Below are 19,915 nucleotides of genomic sequence, written 5' to 3'. Positions count from 1 at the left end.
CACACACACACACACACACACACACACACACACACACACACACGCTTACTTCTCCATTTATTCACTCTCTCTTTAATTAATTCAAGAGATAGCCTTAAGTACATGAAGACTCTGAAGCAAACAGGAAAAACAAGTGTGGCCTGGGAAGAGGGCTTAGTCAGTGAGGTGGTTGCTATGCAAGCTTGAGGACCTGAGTTCAAACCCAAACATCCACCTTTTTAAAAAATGGTTGTTGCTTCATGCTTGTAATTCCAGTTTTGGGGAGATGGTGATGGGAGAGATAGTGAATTTGGCTGAATTGGTGAGACCTAGATTCCGATGAGAGACCTCATCTCAAACAAATAGGGCGAATGGCTCCTGAGGAAAGGGATGTGAGGTTGTCCTCAGGCTTCCATTTGTGCATGTGCATCTACATACATTCACATGTTAGCATTTCACACAATATACCTGCATGCGCACACACACGCGCGCACGCGCGCACACACACACACTCACACTCACGTAAAACTCATTTTAAAAACCCAAAGGCAAGAAAAGCCTCCCCATTCCCTCGGGCTTCCCTCTGAGAATTAGGATTCTCCGATCCGCAAACCCATGAGCAGGCACCTGCCAGACTCTCAGACTGTGTCAGGGCCAGTGAGATGCTAAGATGAGAAGTCACTTCCCTTCTTAGGCCTGCTTCCTGGCACACTGGCAAGGCTCCATGTCCTCAAAGGTCCGTAACCTCCCTGACTGGAAACTAAGCGTTCAGATGCATAAATCTATGGGGGCATTTTCTATTCAAACATCTGCACCAGATAGTGATTTTTTTTAATTATAAAGAAAATAGAATGGGGAGATAGATAGCACACTGGTAAGTCACAGAAGGGTGGAGATCTGAGTTTGATCCACAGAATGTAGTTTTTTAAAAAGCCATGCGTAGTGGCCAGCACATTTATAATCCTACGGTTGGCAGAGACATGTGGGATCCTCTAGGGATTGCTGGGTAGCTGCCCTAAACCAGCTGACAAACTCTGGGCCAGTAAGAGACTTTGTGGACAGTGCCCGAGGAACAATACCCAGGGATGTGCTCAGGCCTTCACCTACGTGGGTACACATAAAAATATGGATGTGGATGATACTCAACAATCATAAAATGATATTCTATTAAGTATAGGTAGAATAGGGATAGCAGGAACAATATTTCAGAGTTTGCACATGTGGTTTGTTGAAAGTGACCCCTGCACAGGTTCTGTCCTCTCTTGGTGGTCATACAAATCCATATTCATTGTCAACATTTCATTGAGAAAGAGACAGAATCATGGGGAAGATTTGCAATTTCCACCGATTGCCCTTGTGGGCAGGGCTGGGAACTGATCCTTCTATAGACTTCAAATGATGCTTCCATCTTAACCTATGGATCTGTCCATCAGGGAGTATCAAACCCTTTGACATTGTGGCATAGCACTGTTATCTACTAAGGTGTTGCATCACAATTGTAGCTATCCTGAGATACATGTATCCCATGGGCCACAGGTTGGGCACACCTAAGACTGTCATTTTTTTGTTGCAGGAGCAGGAGGACCCCAACAAGCTGGCAACCAGTTGGCCTGAGTACTACATTGACCGTATCAATGCCATGGCCGCGGTAAGTGTCCACTCTTCTCCTGCCTTGCCTCCACATGGACAGGTCTTGGAAGTCCGTTAATGCCCCAACACCAGACCACTGTTCCTGCTCCTCAGTGCCATACTCGCTGAGGCTCAGCAACTTTCCAGTAATTTTGACATCTTATACAATCCACCACCTTGGACCTCAGAGTCCTCTTAACTAGAGAAACACATATTAATCCAATTGGACATCACATATTTTGGGAACTAGGCTGGGCCAGTAATTCTCTCTATTTCCTAGATACAGAAAGTTAAGTCACAGACCAGAACCTGGGTTCTCCCAGAGTCTGACTATCATAGTAGAACATTCTCTGTGTCCTCACCCTTCCCAAGGGAAGCATGCCCTCTCCAGTCACAGCTACCCTGTGGTCCAAGAGCTTCCAGAGGCCTGGAAAGCAAGCATCTCAGTGTGACTTCTATTCCCTTTACCTGTGGGCCTCAGATGCAGAACCTGTATGAAACTGAAGATGAGGAGACAGACAAGAGGAGCCAAGTTGTAGAAGACCTGAAGACAGCCCTCCGGACTCAGCCCATGAGGTGACTTTGCCTGCTCCCTTTCCTTCGCTCCCTTCCTACCTTGCCCCTGTCCGGGGGCTCTGTCATCCGGAGGAACTGCACAGTGCCCTGATCCATGCTGGTCCTATTGGCCAATCTTAAAGAATTCCTTAGGAGTCCACACTTCTCTTCTTTGCTTGGTGGTTCCCATTTCTCTTGCTGGTTGCTGGAAGGCTGTGGACAGGAAGGGAGATGGACAAGCCTTGGGTCCTGAGGCAGTGGAAAGAGGACTTGCGGGCAGGTGGTGTATAATAAAGGACTTTCTGAGACAGGGCAGGCGGAGTGACAGCTCGGCAAGGAAGGAGGAGAGTATGGGTTGTGAAGTCCTCCGCACACTAGGAGGCGATATGGAGTCTGCAGGTGTGCTCTAGCCATCTGGAGTGGGAACCAGGCAGGAAGGAAAGGGGATGAATGGGTGTCCCAAAGGCCACAGGAATGCTTCTCCTCCTTCCTAGACCACAGTGGAGAGAGCTAAGGCAGCCAGGAGCCACAAGAGTCCCTTGCTTTTGTCTCTTCCCAGTGCCATGCCTGAAGTGACTTCTAAGATGGCATAAAGCCTACTGTGAAATCCTCAGCAATCTTGCAAATGAGTTGTTAGACCTATCTTTGATTGCATTTTAAATTATATAGACTTGTGATTAAATAAATGATATTCAAAACAATATTTGGTATACACCACTAATTACCCAATTATTTTCTACATTTTGCTCTTACATATGTCCTTTCTATTAAGTATGGGCTTGAGTTTAGCCCACGGTGCATGGTAAAGATAATATATAATAGTAGATAACAAAAGCTTATTTTAATTCCCCTCAGCAGAATTCTGATTTCAAGAATCATATGACATCAATGTAGAAATTTTGTGGAATACGGGAATGCAGAAAATAGAGGGCAAATAAACATACTTATTGTTAAATTAAATTGAAAGCATATTCTGTTGATATTTATACAACATAAAATTCACAGGGATACATTTACATATTAATTGTAAATACTGGTTCTGAACTCAATTCACGGTCATTTTCTCAGATCATGAATTATGCTACTAAATTAAGGTCTCTGCGACTTTTTTTCTTTAATGTATTGCCATAGATGTCGTTCACACAGACCCAGATAAAAGCGAAAATCATGCTTCCTGGAAGTAATGATTTTAAATAACAACATAAAAGAGACAAACAAGCAGAGTTGAAGAATAAGCCAATTCAATTAAAATAGGCTCACAAATATTAAAAAATGCAGCAGATAGCAATAAATGTGCTTTTTAACGCTTGAACGGTGAGAGCTGGCAGCGGGGATGATAAGCGCTATAATCCTGAAGTACCGATGTGTGAAAATGATAATTTGAGATATCTACAACAGCTATAATTTGATATGAAAATAGTGGTGATTTATTTGGGTGGCAAATTCTCTGATTCAGCTAACGGTTCTGTGGTTGGTCGCCCACATTTGTCATTGACAGAATGCTAATTTTCAGTTAGAGGTTATCCAAGAGGAAAGCGTAATTCCCTTTTCCCATAGATGTCTTTGGACCCTATGTGCTTCCCAGAGGTTCATTATGGGAGCCTAGACCCTAGAATAAGAGTACCTGGGCTAAATGGTTGTAATGCTAAGTATTGAGATAACTGCTGTTTTCTACAGGGTCTCCTGAAAGGGACCTTTCCAGCTTTGGTCCCTGGACTCTGAGTTTTAGTGGCTCTTCCATGCTGACCTGTTTTCTGGTCTCCTGTCAATAATTCTCTCAATGCCTGGTCTGATTAGAGATGTGAGTCTTCAGGTTGACCCACCATACTGATTATAAGCATCTTTTCACCTATCCCCACCCTCTTCTTAGCTATGCAAATGACCATCAGTGATATGTAAATATGTACATTTAGTATGTAAATTACCTTTATGTCACTGAGACAGACTGGAGGGGAAGGAGTTTCAGAGGGTTCAAGTCTATGGTTACTGGGCTTTGGTTTTGATCCTTTGTGAGGAAAACTCCATGGTGGTGGGAGTGTGTGGCAGAGGCCGTTCTGCTCTCAGTGGACAGGGAGAAAGAGTGTGGAAGGAAGCAGGAACATTATACACCCCTCTGAGGCACAGTCACAGTGACATACTTCTTCCAGCTAACCCTGTCTCCTAAAGTTTGTAGAACCTCCAAAACCAGCTTTAGCTATTAGGATCAAACTTGCAATACACAAGTCTTTTGGGGAGATGCTACCATAGCATTTCAAATGCAAATAACAGGGCTGAAGGAAATGGCTCCGTGGATAAAGTTCTGGACTGGACCTGGGTTCAGATCTGCAGCGCCCTTTTAAAAGCCATCCATCTGAAGTCCCAGTGCTGAGAGGCAGAGATAAATGATACCCTGGAGCTTGCTGGCCAGTCGGGCTAACTTAATTGGCCAGATCTAAATTGACTGAGAGACCCTGTGTCTGGAAATAGGATAGAGACCAACAGAGTGGGACACCTGACATTAACAGATTGGTCACCAGGATGCTTAATCACCCCCAATTCCCAGCATTCTGGGTGGAAGAACAGGTTTTATGCCCATTTCTTTGAGAGAACTATCCTGTGTCCTTAGTATTCCTGGTGTTCCTGGAGATCTGTGGGCACAGGGACCATTATGCAGTGCTTTCAAAAGCCTGGGACTAGAGAGATTGGTCAGCAGTCAAGAGCATTTCCTGTTCTTCCAGAGGACCTGAGTTCTGTTCTCAACACCCAAACTGGGTGACTCCCAACTGCCTTTAATTCCCACTCCAGAGATTTAATGCCTCTTGTAGCCTCTCGGGTCCTGCACATACAGGTATGTACATACACACACACACACACACACACACACACACACACACAGAGAGAGAGAGACAGAGACAGAGACAGAGACAGACAGACAGAGACAGAGACAGACACATAAATAATTTTTTAAAAGAAATTTAAAAATGTAAGTCCTCTACAAGGTTGAGAGTTCAGGCCTATGGACAAACTACATAAATGAGCCAAGAGGCTGCTGTGAATGGAACATGGTAAATGGTGCACATACTGGGTCATTGTCATTTGTAAAATGTGTATGGAATTCAAAACCAGAACACTCCTTTTGGGCTCTGACTTAGGTTTGTGACCCGCTTCATCGAACTGGAAGGCCTGACCTGTCTGCTGAATTTCCTCCGGGGCATGGACCACACCACCTGTGAAAGCCGCATCCACACATCTCTCATTGGCTGCATCAAGGCTCTGATGAACAACTCGCAGGGCCGGGCACACGTCCTGGCACAACCTGAGGCCATCAGCATCATCGCTCAGAGCCTGCGCACCGAGAATAGCAAGACTAAGGTTGCAGTGCTGGAGATCCTGGGTGCAGTGTGCCTTGTACCTGGAGGCCACAAGAAGGTTCTACAAGCCATGCTACACTATCAGGTGTATGCAGCCGAGCGCACTCGTTTCCAGGTGGGCAATGGGTTGGCAGGTTGGGGCATTGACTAGGGGAGGGATGGGATGGCACAGGGTAAAGGCAAGAGAGACAGGAATCACATAAAGGAAACTGGAAGGAAGGGACACCTGGCAAACTGCCCTGTCCACTCACAGAAGGAAGAAAGTGCTAGGACCCAGAAGTCTTCCCACAAGAGACCTAAGAAATTGTATGTTCAGAATTGTGGTCTGGATTTCAAAACAGATTTGTCCTCTTCACTAGACTGTGGGTCCCTGAGGCTAAGATACTGTTTTGCTTCATGTCTTTGTGGCTCCGACTCTCTGAAATCGCGATAGGGACCCAGACAAGAATTGTTGAACTGAGTACAACTGGGGGAGTCAATACTTTAGGCCTGGGTGAATGCCAAATTTGTGGACACTGGGACCAGCCCCGGTAATGCAGGCCATGCTAAGCCCCGTTGTTTTGTCTGACCTGACTGAAGAATCCACATGTGCCTACTGGTGCATGTCTAAAATGTCTTAGCTCAGTGCCCGGTAATCAAGTTCCAGTCGTTGACCTGACATTGCAAACTCTGTGTTTGATGAGTCAGGCTGTTGGTCTGGCATCACACATCTGCAAATGAGCAGTGAGCCTGTACAGAAAGTGGCCCCTGGCTTCTCTGCAAAAGAGGCAGAGACTAAAAATAGCATCCATGGGGTTGGGGAACTGGGCAGGAATGGCCACGGACAGTCAACCAGCTGGTGCAGAGTCAGAGAGCAGCAGTGGGAGCCAAGTCCTGGGACTGAGCTGTGGAGAGTCAGAGGTGAGATATGGGGTGGACCCCATAGGCTGGAGAGGCATGATCAGGCAGAGAGTCTTCCTCAGTGGCTGGAAGGAAGGACAGTAGAAGAGGGGGAAGAGGTTTCTCTGTGAAGTATCCAGAGACCCTTCCCCAAGCATTCCTGTCCTCCTATTAGACTTTGCTGAATGAACTGGATCGGAGTTTGGGCCGCTACCGGGATGAGGTAAACCTGAAGACAGCCATCATGTCCTTCATCAACGCTGTCCTCAATGCTGGCGCTGGAGAGGTGAGGCCCCCTTCCTTTTACTCTCGGACTTCGGGTAGTAGGTGAGTTTGAGAGCTTTCTAGGCAAGTGACAGAGAGAAGAAGGACAGAAGCATCTGGTTGGCATGACCACTGCTGACATATCTTCAGACACCTTTAGGATTTCTTATGTCCTTCTCTTGGGGCCATGGAAGGATGGCTTGTAGGAGTTCTCCCAGGGTTCTAGCCTTCCTCGGACCCAAATCCATCTAGCAGTGGCTATTCAACGTGGTATTGCAGACTGATTGTGACTTTGCTCCCCACACTATTCTTTTTGGTTCTGAGTCTAAGAAGTCTCTGAGCAGTTTCCTTCAGCAGTAGCATGGTACACTGTGAGTTGGGCACAAATCCCCAATAAGGACAGAAGAGGCCAAGAGAACAATTAACGTTTCTCCTTTTCCCTTCTCTTGCCAGAATGCCTTTGTATGTGCATGTAGTTATCATAACCTGGATTACATCAGATATTCTACAGAATAATCTATCCCTAAGACAGTGACATCATGTAACTTCAATACCAGCTCTTGAAGACTCCGGTTTGTCCTGCTCCATTGGAAGTCATACCATGTCAGGCAAATTTTAAGAGTATAAACCATCTTAGTGACTTCCATGTTGCTGTGATGAGACACCATAACCAAGGACAAGCCGAAAGGTTTTATTAAGCTTACCGTTTTGGGAGAGCAGAGTCCATGACATCATGGTGGGCAGCAGGGAACTCACATGCTGATCATGTGCAAGTGAGAAAACGGAAGAGAGCTAACTGGAAACCTCAAATCCTGTGTGCCTTCCCACTCACCAGTGACACACCTACAACAAGGCCACACCTCCTAATCCTTCCCAAACAGTTTCACTAACTGGGGACCAACCATTTGAATACATGAGCCCACAGGAGGCCATTCTTTTTTTTTTTTTTTGGGGGGGGGGAGACATTCTTATTCAAACTACCACATAGACTTGGGGCCATATCATAATGCAAAATACATTTAGTTCAAATCCCAAAATCCCCATAGTCTTTTGTAGTCTCAACATTATTTTAAGAGTCCAAAGTCTCTTCTGAGATTCAAGAAAACCTCTTAATTATAACCCCTGTGAAATCAAAAGGCAAATTACATGCCTCCATCATACAATGGCACAGAATATGCAGAGAGGGATTGGGGAACGAGGAAATAATGGACCAAAGCAGACCCAAACCTAGCAGGACAAACTCCAGATCCTATAGCTTTACATCAGATGATAGATGGCTCTTCCCTCCAGCCGTGATGACTGCAACACACTTCTCTCTCTCTCTGGGCTGGTCCCATGCTTGCTCTGCAGCTCTCTTTGTCAGGTATCCCATGACTCAGGCATCTCCAACATCCTGGGGTCTCTGGCACAAGCTGGACTTCTCTTTCACAACTTCACACAGTGGCCTCTCTGGACCTCCATGCAGGGACATCCCTACCAACACACCTAGCTTCAGGGGATTTCCTTAACTGAGGAGAAAGATTTTCCTTTACTCTTATGTCTTTTACAACTCTAAATCCAGAACTACATGGTGATGTTGCCAAAATAGGCTGCCTGTTTGCAGTGTAACCCAGCCCCCTCCTCGAATTGCATTTGCCTAACTTTTGACTTGCTGATGCCTTCTGTGATATCAAACTTGGGGGGGGTGTCTCAACATGAAGATAGATCTCCTTTTATTCTATTTATCCTTATGGGTCTTTTTGCACAAGCCTTGACTTTAACATTAAATTAAACTGTACATTGTGTCTTTCTTTCTTTCTTTCTTTCTTTCTTTCTTTCTTTCTTTCTTTCTTTCTCTCTCTCTCTCTCTCTCTCTCTCTCTCTCTCTCTCTCTCTCTCTCTTTCTTTCTTTCTTTCTTTCTTCTTTTGTTCACTTGCTCTTTTTCATTGTAGACCAGCAGAAGAATGATCACAAATAACCACAAGACAGCCAGTTTTAAAATCTAACTTAAAGTCTCCTCTGTCCATGAAATTAGTGCAAAGCTCTTCAACCTAGCAGATCCTCAGAGCAAGGGAAAACAGCAGCCACATTCTTTGCCAAAATATCACAAGAGAATGGTCTCTATGCCAGTTGCTAATATTGTGCTCCTATGAAACTTCCATGGTCCACATTGTTCACAGAACTATTAACTTCCAAGTTCCAAGTAGGACAGCCTGCTAAGCTCCACTTACAGAAGTCAGTGCTTTCCTAGTTCAAAGTCACAAAGTTTTCCACATCCCTCCAAAACACATTATGGTTAGACCTGTCACAACAATAGCCCACGCCCTGGTTCTGCCTTAGCTACGTTTTTATGGCTGTGTTGAGGCACCTGACCAGGGAAACTTATATAAGAAAGAGTTTGTTGGGGGCTTAAGGCCGAGAATAACATGAGGTAGGCAGGCATGTCACTGGAGCAGAAGCTGAGACTGTACAGACGGTTCACACACAAGAAGCAGAGGGTGGGAATTGTGTGGGATTTTGAAACCTCAAATCCCCAGTGACACACCTCTCCAACCAAGCCACACCTCCTAATCCTTCCCAAACAGTTCTACAGACTGTGGACCAATCGTTCAAATATGTCATCCTCTGGAGGTCACTATCATTCAAACCTCCTTAGATAAATAATATTATTTATCCCCCAGATGCAAAGGCATAGCCAAGGCCACAAAGCTAGGCAATGGAGCAGGAAAACAGCCAAACCCCTATCCTGCGGCTGTGCACCACTACTCTTTGACACCAAACTAGCAAATGTTGACGAGGGACTGGAGTGAAATGGGAGACGAACCAGAGGTTTGTTGGCGGGATTGCTTCAGAGAAATAGTGAGGTTAGAGGCAGTCTCTGGAAGTGCTTCTCAATGAGTTTGCTACAGAACATGATAAGGGACCATGGCTGAGTTGGATTCTGACAGGGTCTATGGGTGTTTCTCTTGGACATGAGATGAACCACTGAGTCTGGTCCTCCCTTGGTAACCCTCAGGATAACCTGGAATTCCGCCTGCATCTCCGGTATGAGTTCCTGATGCTGGGGATCCAGCCAGTGATTGATAAACTCCGGCAACACGAGAATGCCATCCTGGACAAGTAAGGCCTCCACTGCGCAGAGACACCACAAACCTGTGATGGCAGCTCCTCTTGATCGGGTGGCTAGGACCTTAGGAAAAGGCTTTTCTTCCCCTGGGGACCATACCCATCCTAATCTTACAGTCAGCCCTGTGCATGGCAGGTGAACCCATGTGGGCCTGCTTATCTCAGCCCTGACATTACTGACACGTGAACCCAGTGGTTCTCAATCAAGATAGTCTTGCCTCTGTAACATCTAGGAAGAGGTGTGTGGTGTGGGAGCGGGAGGTGTCCTCTGGTTTTTCAACCTGGTCTGGGAGAGCACAGCTGATACTCTTAGTTTGAGGGAGCAGAAATGCTAAATGTCCAGCTCTACAGAGAATACCCCATGTGTATGCTGTTAATTCCCTGCTGATCAAAATGCATGATCATGTTCCAATGTGTGAGCCACGTTGGCTCCATCTCGCTGGTGCAAGCCCTTTATTACAATGAGTTTTAAGAAGAGAGCATGCAGGGCGGGGAGATAACTCAGCAGGTAAGAGTTCTTACCCACTGTGAAGCATGAGGAACTGAGTTCAGATCCCCAGGACCCATGGAAAAAGCCAACTATGGCCACCAGGAGGTCTGCAACAGCAATACTGTGGGAGAGGGAGATGCAAAGATTGCTAGGGTTGTCTGGCTACCATCAGTTTTGCTCCAGGCTCAGTGAGAGACCTGGTTCAAAGGGAAAAGGTGGAGAGATAGAAGGGACACCCAGCCAATATTTTCCCTTGATCTCCAAGTGTGCATAAAGCACAGACATATACCACACATAAGCATGCACACACACACATATACATACATACATACATACATTCATACATACATACATACACACATACATACATGTACACACATACACACACATATACATAAATATTCACATACATACACACGCATACACATGCACACACACACACACACACACACACACACACATGGATGAGAGAGGAGAAAAAGGGAAACAACTGTTTTTGATGTGGAAAGGGGGCAGTGTTCCCAAGGAAAATAAAGGTGAGATTTGCTTTGCGGACTAAGTTGCAGATAACATGGTAATACTGGGAAGACAGTGGTCCTTGGAAATGGATAGTTTTATCCTCCAGGAGGCACCTTGCAGTGCCTAAAAATGTTTTTGGTTTGACACAGTTAGAGGTGGAGCTTCTGCGCTTTTTGAGACCGGTTTTATACCACAGCCCAGACGAGCTTGGAATTCCACAGGTCACTCAGGCTGGTCTCAAGTTCATGCTACTTTTCTACCTTAGCCTTCTGAGTGCTGGGATTACATATTTCATCCATCGTGGTTGGGCTAAGGGAGGGTGATAAGTAATTGGGGACATTCGTAATAATAACCTGGAGCAGTGAACAAAGCGTCTTCCCCCAGCGAGGGACAACTGTGCTTAACAAATCAACAAGGTCAAAGTGGAGAAATATGATCTGTGGTGGCTGGACCTTAGTGTGGCCCCCCTAAAGGAAGCCCATGGAATCTTATCAAGGAGAAGGAGGTTGGCGTCCGCTGCATAGCCTCTTCTGGTCTTGCCTTCGCCTCCCCTGAACAAAGCTTTCAGAGACTAACGGGATAGTGAAGGGGTTGGAACCGTCTACCAGGGCTGTTCTAGCTTTAATATCACGTTCTCAACACCCACATCTGCCCTCCCTATCTTTCTAGGCATTTAGACTTCTTTGAGATGGTCCGGAATGAGGACGACCTGGAGCTAGCCCGGAGGTTTGACATGGTGAGGTGCCTGTGGGGGTGGGACAGTTGTATGGAGTCTAGGGCACAACCATTGCTCCAGAGTCTATGCTTAAGGTCCCCAGTGGTACCCCATGGCCAGGTCCAGTTTCTGAAGGAACTCTGGTGGTGTGCTGGCTCTTAGAGCCTCATCTCATGAGCTATACCTGGTCACCTGCTCCCTGAAAACCAAAAGTCACAAAGTAAGACGGCCAGCATGTGGATACGCTGAGTCTCAAATTCTTTCTCTGGGATGGCTTTTCCCTGCCTCCCTAAAATTTCCCAGGGTGCCCCTTTCTATCCATTCCATCTGAGCAGTTCTGAATACGCACCTCTCCATTGCTCATATGTGATATCATCCAATCTCACCTAAACAATAGCCTCTTTGGGGGCAGGACTTACAGGCAATAAGCACCACCCACTACATGCTCTCAAAGCCTGAGCTACTACAGGCCATCAGCTATTTTGAAGCATCTATGCCTGCTTCCTTCCCTTAGTGTGGATCAGCTCTTCCTAGCCTGGGGTGGGGGTGGGGGTGGGGGTGGGGGGGGGGGGGGTGGGGGGTGGGGTGGGGTGGTTATTACCCATGGGTCACTAGTTAAGAGTGGACCTGTTTTGCATGTCACAACTTGGGGAGGGAAGTGGGAGGACATCCTTGGCATCTAGGGTGTAGGGCTATGGATATCGCTAAACATTTTTTCAAGACATGGAATGCTCCATCCATCCCTCCCCCACCCCACCAAAGAACTATCTGCCGCAAGACGCCGGTGGTACTGATCTGGAGAAATTTATTTGTATAATTACTAACTCTTCCCTCTTATCTCATTTTGCTCCTGGGCGATAGTCAGGAAAGATGAATTGGGCTGGGAAGATCAAAATGGTATCTTCTGGCCTTTGATTCCTCCCCCCACCCCGCCGGCTGCTGTCTGGCTCCCCCCTTCACTGTGGTCTAAACTCTCCCAGGTCCACATTGACACAAAAAGTGCCTCCCAGATGTTTGAGCTGATCCACAAGAAGCTGAAGCACACCGAAGCCTACCCCTGCCTGCTCTCTGTCCTGCACCACTGCCTGCAGATGCCCTGTGAGTACCCAGTTCTCCCCATCACTCTCTCTAAGCCTCGGTCTTTGGTCCACCAGGTCCACGCGAGCCTGTGAGTCTGACACAGTTCCCTCCATGTTTGCCTTTGTGAGGGCAGGCCCAGGGACTCGCGCTCCTCCATCATTGGGTTGCCTCCTGCTTCTCGGAGGGTAGAGATAAGTAAATGTTTAGAGGCAACTCCGGCCGCGTAGTTCAACAAGGAGACGTTCGATCATGGCCGAAATGGATCTTCTGTGATCTGTTGATGGCAGGTCCATTTGCAAAAGGAAGTTTCATCCTTAGAGGAAGAGAACAGATATGTGATGTTTACGTTGCCTTGTTTGTTTTGACTATGGTGTGATTGTGTATGAACGAGTATTGGTGTGTGTGTGTGTGTGTGTGTGTGTGTGTGTGTATGTGTGTGTGTGTGTATGAGGTATGTTCTTTAGTCATTTCCACCTTAGTTATTGAGATAGGGTCTCTCTCACTGAACCTGGAGACCACAGATTCCGGTAGGCTGGCTACCCAGTGGGCCTCAGGGATTCTCCTGCTTCTGTACCCCACCAGCCACTTCACACCAGATACTAGGAACAGAACTTGGTCCTAGTAATTGTGTGGCCAGCACTTTACTAGTCTGAGTCATCTCCCCAGCCTCATGCTTGGCTTTGTTTTTTATATCTTATCATTCTTGCTGACTCCTGACTTCTTTATGGACAGCAAATGGCATCTTGTGAGCAGGTGGCTGAGTTCTCAAATCCATGTGTTTTGGGGGAGCAGAATAAGTTACTCAAAATTACTCATCGTCGCCCATAATATAATTGGAACTGAGCCTCAGCTGCACTCAGTGTTTGCTACTTTAGCTTTCCAAAAATAGAACATCTTGAAATTTTGTTTGGTTGGTCTTCTGTAATGATCAGCCTAATCAGGGTCACCGAAGTCTCGGTGATAATGGTGTTGGTGACAACCACAACTTATCTCGTTCCACCTTGGGGCACTGTCTGATGGGAGGTTCTTAGCACATTGTCGCCAAACCTCAAGACAACCTGTATGCCGTTACTTCAGAGTGAGTTCTTCACACAGAGGCATTGTTTTTTTCATGGTTTGGGGTCAGGCTTTCGATGAAACGGGAGCTGTGTGATCTGGCCTTTACTGCGTGCCTGTGGAGCAGGGAGTGGACAAGTTGGCAGCACAGCGCTGCTAGAGTAGTGTGAGAGGGGGCCCAATGCCGCTGAGCTGCACCAGGAAGCCACAGGTCTCTAAACTCGGCCTGGAAGCCGGACAATGGCTCAGCGATTAAAGTCACTCGCTCCTCTTCTGAGGTCAGGTTTCCAGAACACAGATTGGGTGCCTCACAGATACTTGTAACTCCAGCTCCAGAAGATCTGACAAACTTCTTCTTGCTTTTCGCGCACACACACACAGACAGACAGACACACACACACACACTGACTTTTCTTTTTAAATCCAAAACTCAGCCCAGATCTTCACAGACATTGCTAGACTCTGATTTCTTCTGCTCCCAGTGGCTCCCAGTTTGGTGGGCTATAATCAATGTGAACGACCCCCCCCCATCTTCTGTCTCTAAATGGGGCTTTGAAGACACAATTGTATAGCTTGTAGGCAGAATTTGATGTTACGATTAACGTAATTTTTCCTAGTGGCCATTAAAGATGAAACAACCAGGGAAGGGGAGGTAGCAGCCATCTCATAAAAAAGGAAGTACACATCCAGGTAGACTGTGATCCATGAGACCCTCATAGTCAAAGGCCATCTCCACCAGGAAGCCTCCCTGGGTTCCACTCAGCCCTTCTGAACTCATCTTGTTGGCCTCCAGCACACACCTGGAAGCCAGTTGCCATTCTTTTTCTTCTGTAAGGTGAAAACGAAAGCTAATCAAGTTTTTCCTGGAGACTCCATGATTCATCACGTAGTATTTTCAATCAGGTGTTTTTATGCAGACAGTAGAAAAAGCCATTCACCTGCCCATGGCACGGTATGCCCAGCCTCAGTAGGAAACAGGAACATTTCATGCTGTAGAACAATGTTAGGAGGGTTTACCAGGCCTTGAAAAGCCAGCCGCAGATAATGAGGCGTTGACTAGATTGTGAGTCTCCATGATCAGAAGGCAGCACTGTCTTTTCCACCAGACCAGGAGCTAGCTCCCTGAGAGGGGTAAAGGGAGCTGACCTGAGCCTAGGCAGCCACACCAGAAAGTGGACTCCAGAACTTCCAAGGGCTCAGGGTAGATGCATGTCTTCTGTCCCTCAGACAAGCGGAATGGCGGCTACTTCCAGCAGTGGCAGCTCCTGGACCGCATCCTTCAACAGATTGTCCTCCAGGATGAGCGAGGGGTGGACCCCGACCTGGCCCCACTGGAAAACTTCAATGTTAAGAACATCGTCAACATGTGAGTTTGCGCCTGGCCTCTATCCTGGCCTCTGCCATCTTCACTTCTCTCCCCCACTCCGGATTCTCCCAACAAAACTTCAATTCCCTCTTCAACCCCGTGTGAGTGTTCAGAAACTCTGTTCATAGTATATAAAAGCCTGCTCCAGTGTGGTGGCTGAGTTAGCAACTTTGCTTGTTTCTGTGGCAAAATACCAGACCAAAGTAATGGGGGAGGGAGGGTGCCAAGGGTGTTTACACAGCTCGTGTGCCATCCCAGGCCTCCAGTTTGAGTTGAGAATTATCTTGCTTTCTTTTTTTTTCTTTCTTTCTTTTTTGTTTTGGAGAGGATGTGCATATATCGTGTGCACATATCTTCTTGGGTTGCGGACGTCTTTAAGATCATTTTAAGCTACTGTAAATGAAGAAGGCTGATCCAAGTGTAACACAGCCTTAAATGTCTCAGAGTTAGCCTTAACGTCTCTCCTCGAAGGCTCCAGAGGTCGGAATAGAAATGGGGTGGGGGTGGGGATAATCTATGCACATGAGCATGAATGTGTGTATATATGCTTGTGTGCATGCCTGTACATGTGTGTGGTATGTATGACTGGCTTTTTTTCTTCTTGTTTCTGTTTCACACTCCTCTGACCCTTTCTGCGTCCCAGACTTACTAGCTAACACAAGTTCCTGACCCCCTTCAAGATGCAGCTGGGGACAGGAGGCAGGAAGGAGGAGGGGGAAAGGTCTTAACTCAGGCTATGTAATAAAAGGCTTCCTGCTCTGTTTCTGCACGTGAGTGTGTGGGAATCTTCTAGAGTTCTCTGCTAAGAGCCTTTCTCTATACAACACAATTCATGGACCATGCCTGAGGTTCCCTACTCCCATCTGGCTGTGTCACTGCTTTTGGTTTTCCTACCAATCCTTGCTTCCCTGGCAATGCAGCACACAGCAACCTACAGTTTGATGTTTCCAGTTATCTCCTAGTTGGACCCATGGGTTTCATAGAAAAATGACATCAGCCCAGCTCACCCACTAGGGCTCCAACTGGTACCTGCTTCTCTCACACAGGCTCCTGTGCCAGCAAACCTTAGGGGTGTCCATGGGTCTTAGAACAGCCACACTGTTTGGGTTGATTAGCTCTTCTTTACCGTCTGCATTTGTCTGGTAGAACCCAGTCTACCCTGCATCCCTTCCCAATCAGGGTACTAATCAGAACTCTGTCCACCCCCAAGGAGCCACTTCTTTGGATGGTAAAGGATGTAGCACCCCAGTGACCACAGACATCGACCTCCAAAGCAATCTTACCACGGGCCAGCAAGGTTGCTCAGCAAGTGTAGATGCTAGTTGCCAAGCCAGACGAACTGAGTTCAATCCCTGGAATCCACGTGGTGGAAGAAGAAACTGAACTCTCAGAGTTGTCCTCTCTGATTTCCGCATGCAGTCGCACGCAGTACATACATAAACAAGTGGGAAAATGTAATCGCTACTGGACTATCATGCTGGGATCCAATCCCTCGTAGCTTTAGGGTCTGAGGCAAAGCTATTTTTAACACCTATTAGAAGAGTGTTCTATGAACGAGGCTGTTCTGTATCTTAGATGTGTCATGATCACATTCTGCCACCCCTCTGCTCTGTCAGGGTGGGCACTGCCCTGACCCTTATATATTGGGCTGACATTTCTGGCTCATAGATGCACACTGATCTACTTACAAAGTAGATCTGCATGTGTGCATGTGGTGTGTGTGTGCATTGTGTGTGTGCCTATGTGTGTACATGCATGTGTGCTGCACGTGTGTGCATGCATGTGTGTTCATGGAATTGCAGACAGCCTAGATTCAGTCTTCTATCCATCCCATGCCTCTCATTCCAATCAACCATCACACAGGCTGTTGGATTGGAAGATGACTCGGGGTCCTTCCTGTTGTCATGGTCCCCAAGGACACAGAGTGAGAAGGGTTGGGTATGGAGACCTGGGGAGGCATCTGAGAAGCCAATGCCTGGTCAGGTCACAGAACAGGGTCTTCCTCGGGGGAATAGAGATGCTCGTCTTCCAGGAAGAGGTGAGGTGACTGTCAAAGTCACGTGGCCCCTCCTCTCCTCAACAGGCTCATCAATGAGAATGAGGTGAAGCAGTGGAGGGACCAAGCAGAGAAGTTCCGGAAAGGTTAGAGAGTCTGTCTAAAGCAGCTATGCTCCCACTCCCCGCGTCCCCCCCACCCCCCACCTCATCCTGCCTTGGACCCCAGCTCTCTCCTCTCACTTTCTCTACGGGCCCATTTCCCTCCAGAACACATGGAACTCGTGAGCCGGCTGGAGAGGAAAGAGCGGGAATGTGAGACAAAGACACTGGAGAAGGAGGAGATGATGCGGACGCTCAACAAGATGAAGGACAAACTGGCCCGCGAGTCCCAGGAGCTGCGCCAAGCTAGAGGACAAGTGGCAGAGCTGGTAGCCCGACATAATGAGAGCTCAGTACGCGGGCATCACCCCCTCCCCATTTAGTTAGTTCAGCCAGCCCCGTGAGTGTCAGGTCTGAGTGGGTGGAGAAGGTGTGGGGGAGAAGACAAGAACCCCCAGATGGGGGAGACGAAAAAGGACAATCTTGGGCCACAACCGCAGTGGCTCTTTAGTCCACATGGGTGAGCCCATTATGCTAACAAGTTAGAAAAAAAAAAAAAAGACCCTTTCTCTGGATGACACTGTTCCCAGAGTGTGTCTTGCACAAGAGAATGCAGATAGAATTTCTGTCCCTTCCTTTTGGCTGAATGTCTTTGTGCAGTGTGGATCCTGCCCTGCCGAACTCCTCATCCTGAGGATTCACATTGATGGTTTGAGGGCGTGCGTGCGTGCGTGCGTGCGTGCGTGCGTGCATGCGTGTGCGTGTTGGTTGCAGAGAGAAAAAAGAGGGTAATGTGGAGACTCTGTTAGCTTGGATGTACTAGCCTGCCTTTTTTTGTCTTCTTACCACAGACCGGCCCGGTGTCTTCCCCACCTCCCCCCGGAGGTCCACTCACCTTGTCTTCCTCCATGACAACCAATGATCTGCCTCCACCCCCACCGCCTCTCCCGCTCGATAGCTGCCCACCCCCACCCGCACCGCCCCTCCCTCCCGGGGGGCCTCCCATCCCCCCAGGTGCCCCACCCTGCTTCAGCTCAGGCCCGCCCCTGCCTCATGACCCCTTCTCCAGCAATGAAGCCCCACTCAGGAAAAAGCGAATCCCCCAGCCTTCGCACCCACTGAAGTCCTTCAACTGGGTCAAGCTGAATGAGGTAAGTCCATGGTCTTTGCACAAAGCATCTTGATTCGCCTTCGGGTCAGGCCTTAGGGTGGGCGTGATGGGTGCTGAGAGAGGTTTGCTGGGGTCAGGTGGCTCACTGTCCCCGCTGAGGACACCAACACTGGGAGAGATGCTTGCCAAAGCCACCAGTGTGTGCTGAGGGTGAGTTGAGAAGCAGACATTAGGGAGATGTCTCGGAGGGCAACAGTGAGCATGAGACGATGAACTTGAACCCATCATTCACACAGACAAGGGATAGCAAGAGCATGCTAGCCCTCTGGCCTAACCAAAGTGACAAGCTTTGAGTTCAGTGAGAGACCCCGTCTGAAAGAATGAGGCACAGATGTTGAAGAAAGAGATGACACTGCCTTATGAGAGCTTTGGGCCTGGCGTAGCCTGAAGTGCTTACAGAACTGAAAGATGGGCTGAGAGGTGGCTCAGCCCCTAAGCCATCCTACTGTGCCTCTAACTAACTGCCACCAAGGAGATCACTTGCCTCGTCTGTTACCATAATTTGATTGTCCATCATGGAATCTAAGAATCGGAGTTATTAAAGCACTCGATCCACCTAGAACAGCACATCAAAGCAAGACCCCTAAAGCTCAGAGACTGAGTGGACAACCAGGGAGCCTGCACAGGACCGACCTGGGACCTCTGTACATAGGTTACAGTTGTGTAACTTGGTCTTCCTGCGGGACTATTAATGGTGGGAACCAGGGAGAGGGGGTGGGGCCTAGTCTTACTGCAACTTGATATGTCATGGTTGATTGATACCCAATGGAGGCCTGCCAATTTCTGAAGAGATATGGGAGAGGAGTAGATTGAGGGGGCAGATAGGAGGTGGGGGGAGGGGCTGGGAGGACAGGAAGGGAAAATGGTCAGGATATAAAAAGAGAAAATATTTTTATATATCCATATATATACATAGGTATAGATTATTTAGATTATTTAGATAGAAATATAGGTACCGTGATATATATGGGGGGGGGTGTGATAATCTCGTAACAACTTCTCTAGGCAGCAGCTTGACTTACACATGCTGCTTTGTGATGGCCGTGAGAAAGTCACAGGCCAGGAACACATGAGCAGGAAACCAACATCCCAGAACCTCGAGCCAGAAGCTGTGTGGAAAGCAAAAGATGTTCATTTGTACTTGCAACTTGTAATATGTTTTTTTTAATTAAATTTAGTAAATTAGGGCCAGGTGAGACGGTTCAGTGCATAAAGGTGCTTGCTGCTAAGCCTAGCGACCTGACTTGGACTCCTGGAGCCCAAAAGGTAGAAGGAGAGGACAGACTCCTGCAAGTTGACTTCTGACTTGACACATGTGTGTCGTGGCACGTGTGTCTCCCCCACAAGAGATATAAAAATAATTTTAATGGAATGTGAAGGACTAAGTAGATAACTGAGTTGGAAAAGTACTTGTCACCCAAGCCTGGGGACCTGAGCTTGATCCCTAACCCTTGTGTAAAAGAAGAGGAGGAGGAGGAGGAGGAGGAGGAGGAGAAGGAAAAGGAGGAGGAAGGAAAGAGGAAGATGAAAGGAAAGGGAAGAGAAGGAGGAGGAGGAGGAGAGGAAGATGAAAAGGAAGAAGAAGAAGAAGAAGAAGAAGAAGAAGAAGAAGAAGAAGAAGAAGAAGAAGAAGAAGAAGAAGAAGAAGAAGAAGAAGAA

The 19,915-nt window shown here is 47.5% G+C and overlaps 1 protein-coding gene across 6 annotated transcripts in view; it reads left to right on the top strand.

The window, feature by feature from the left end:
- Positions 1-19,915, top strand: part of Daam2 (dishevelled associated activator of morphogenesis 2) — a 112,472-nt gene that overhangs the window by 67,702 nt on the left and 24,855 nt on the right. For 5 of the 6 annotated variants that reach the window (XM_021217625.2, XM_029531234.1, XM_029531236.1 and 2 more), the window contains exons 4-14: positions 1,553-1,627; positions 2,090-2,184; positions 5,295-5,628; positions 6,568-6,678; positions 9,653-9,756; positions 11,441-11,507; positions 12,467-12,584; positions 14,850-14,988; positions 17,072-17,130; positions 17,254-17,438; positions 17,937-18,236. In XM_021217625.2, the coding sequence (XP_021073284.1) occupies positions 1,553-1,627; positions 2,090-2,184; positions 5,295-5,628; positions 6,568-6,678; positions 9,653-9,756; positions 11,441-11,507; positions 12,467-12,584; positions 14,850-14,988; positions 17,072-17,130; positions 17,254-17,438; positions 17,937-18,236 (1,587 nt within the window). The remainder of the gene's footprint in view (positions 1-1,552; positions 1,628-2,089; positions 2,185-5,294; positions 5,629-6,567; positions 6,679-9,652; positions 9,757-11,440; positions 11,508-12,466; positions 12,585-14,849; positions 14,989-17,071; positions 17,131-17,253; positions 17,439-17,936; positions 18,237-19,915) is intronic. The other variant, XM_029531238.1, reaches the window with a different exon arrangement.

Source organism: Mus pahari, chromosome 18, assembly GCF_900095145.1.
Source record: "Mus pahari chromosome 18, PAHARI_EIJ_v1.1, whole genome shotgun sequence".
In the NCBI taxonomy this organism is placed as follows: domain Eukaryota; kingdom Metazoa; phylum Chordata; class Mammalia; order Rodentia; family Muridae; genus Mus; species Mus pahari.
This window is presented reverse-complemented; position numbering and strand designations above follow the sequence as displayed.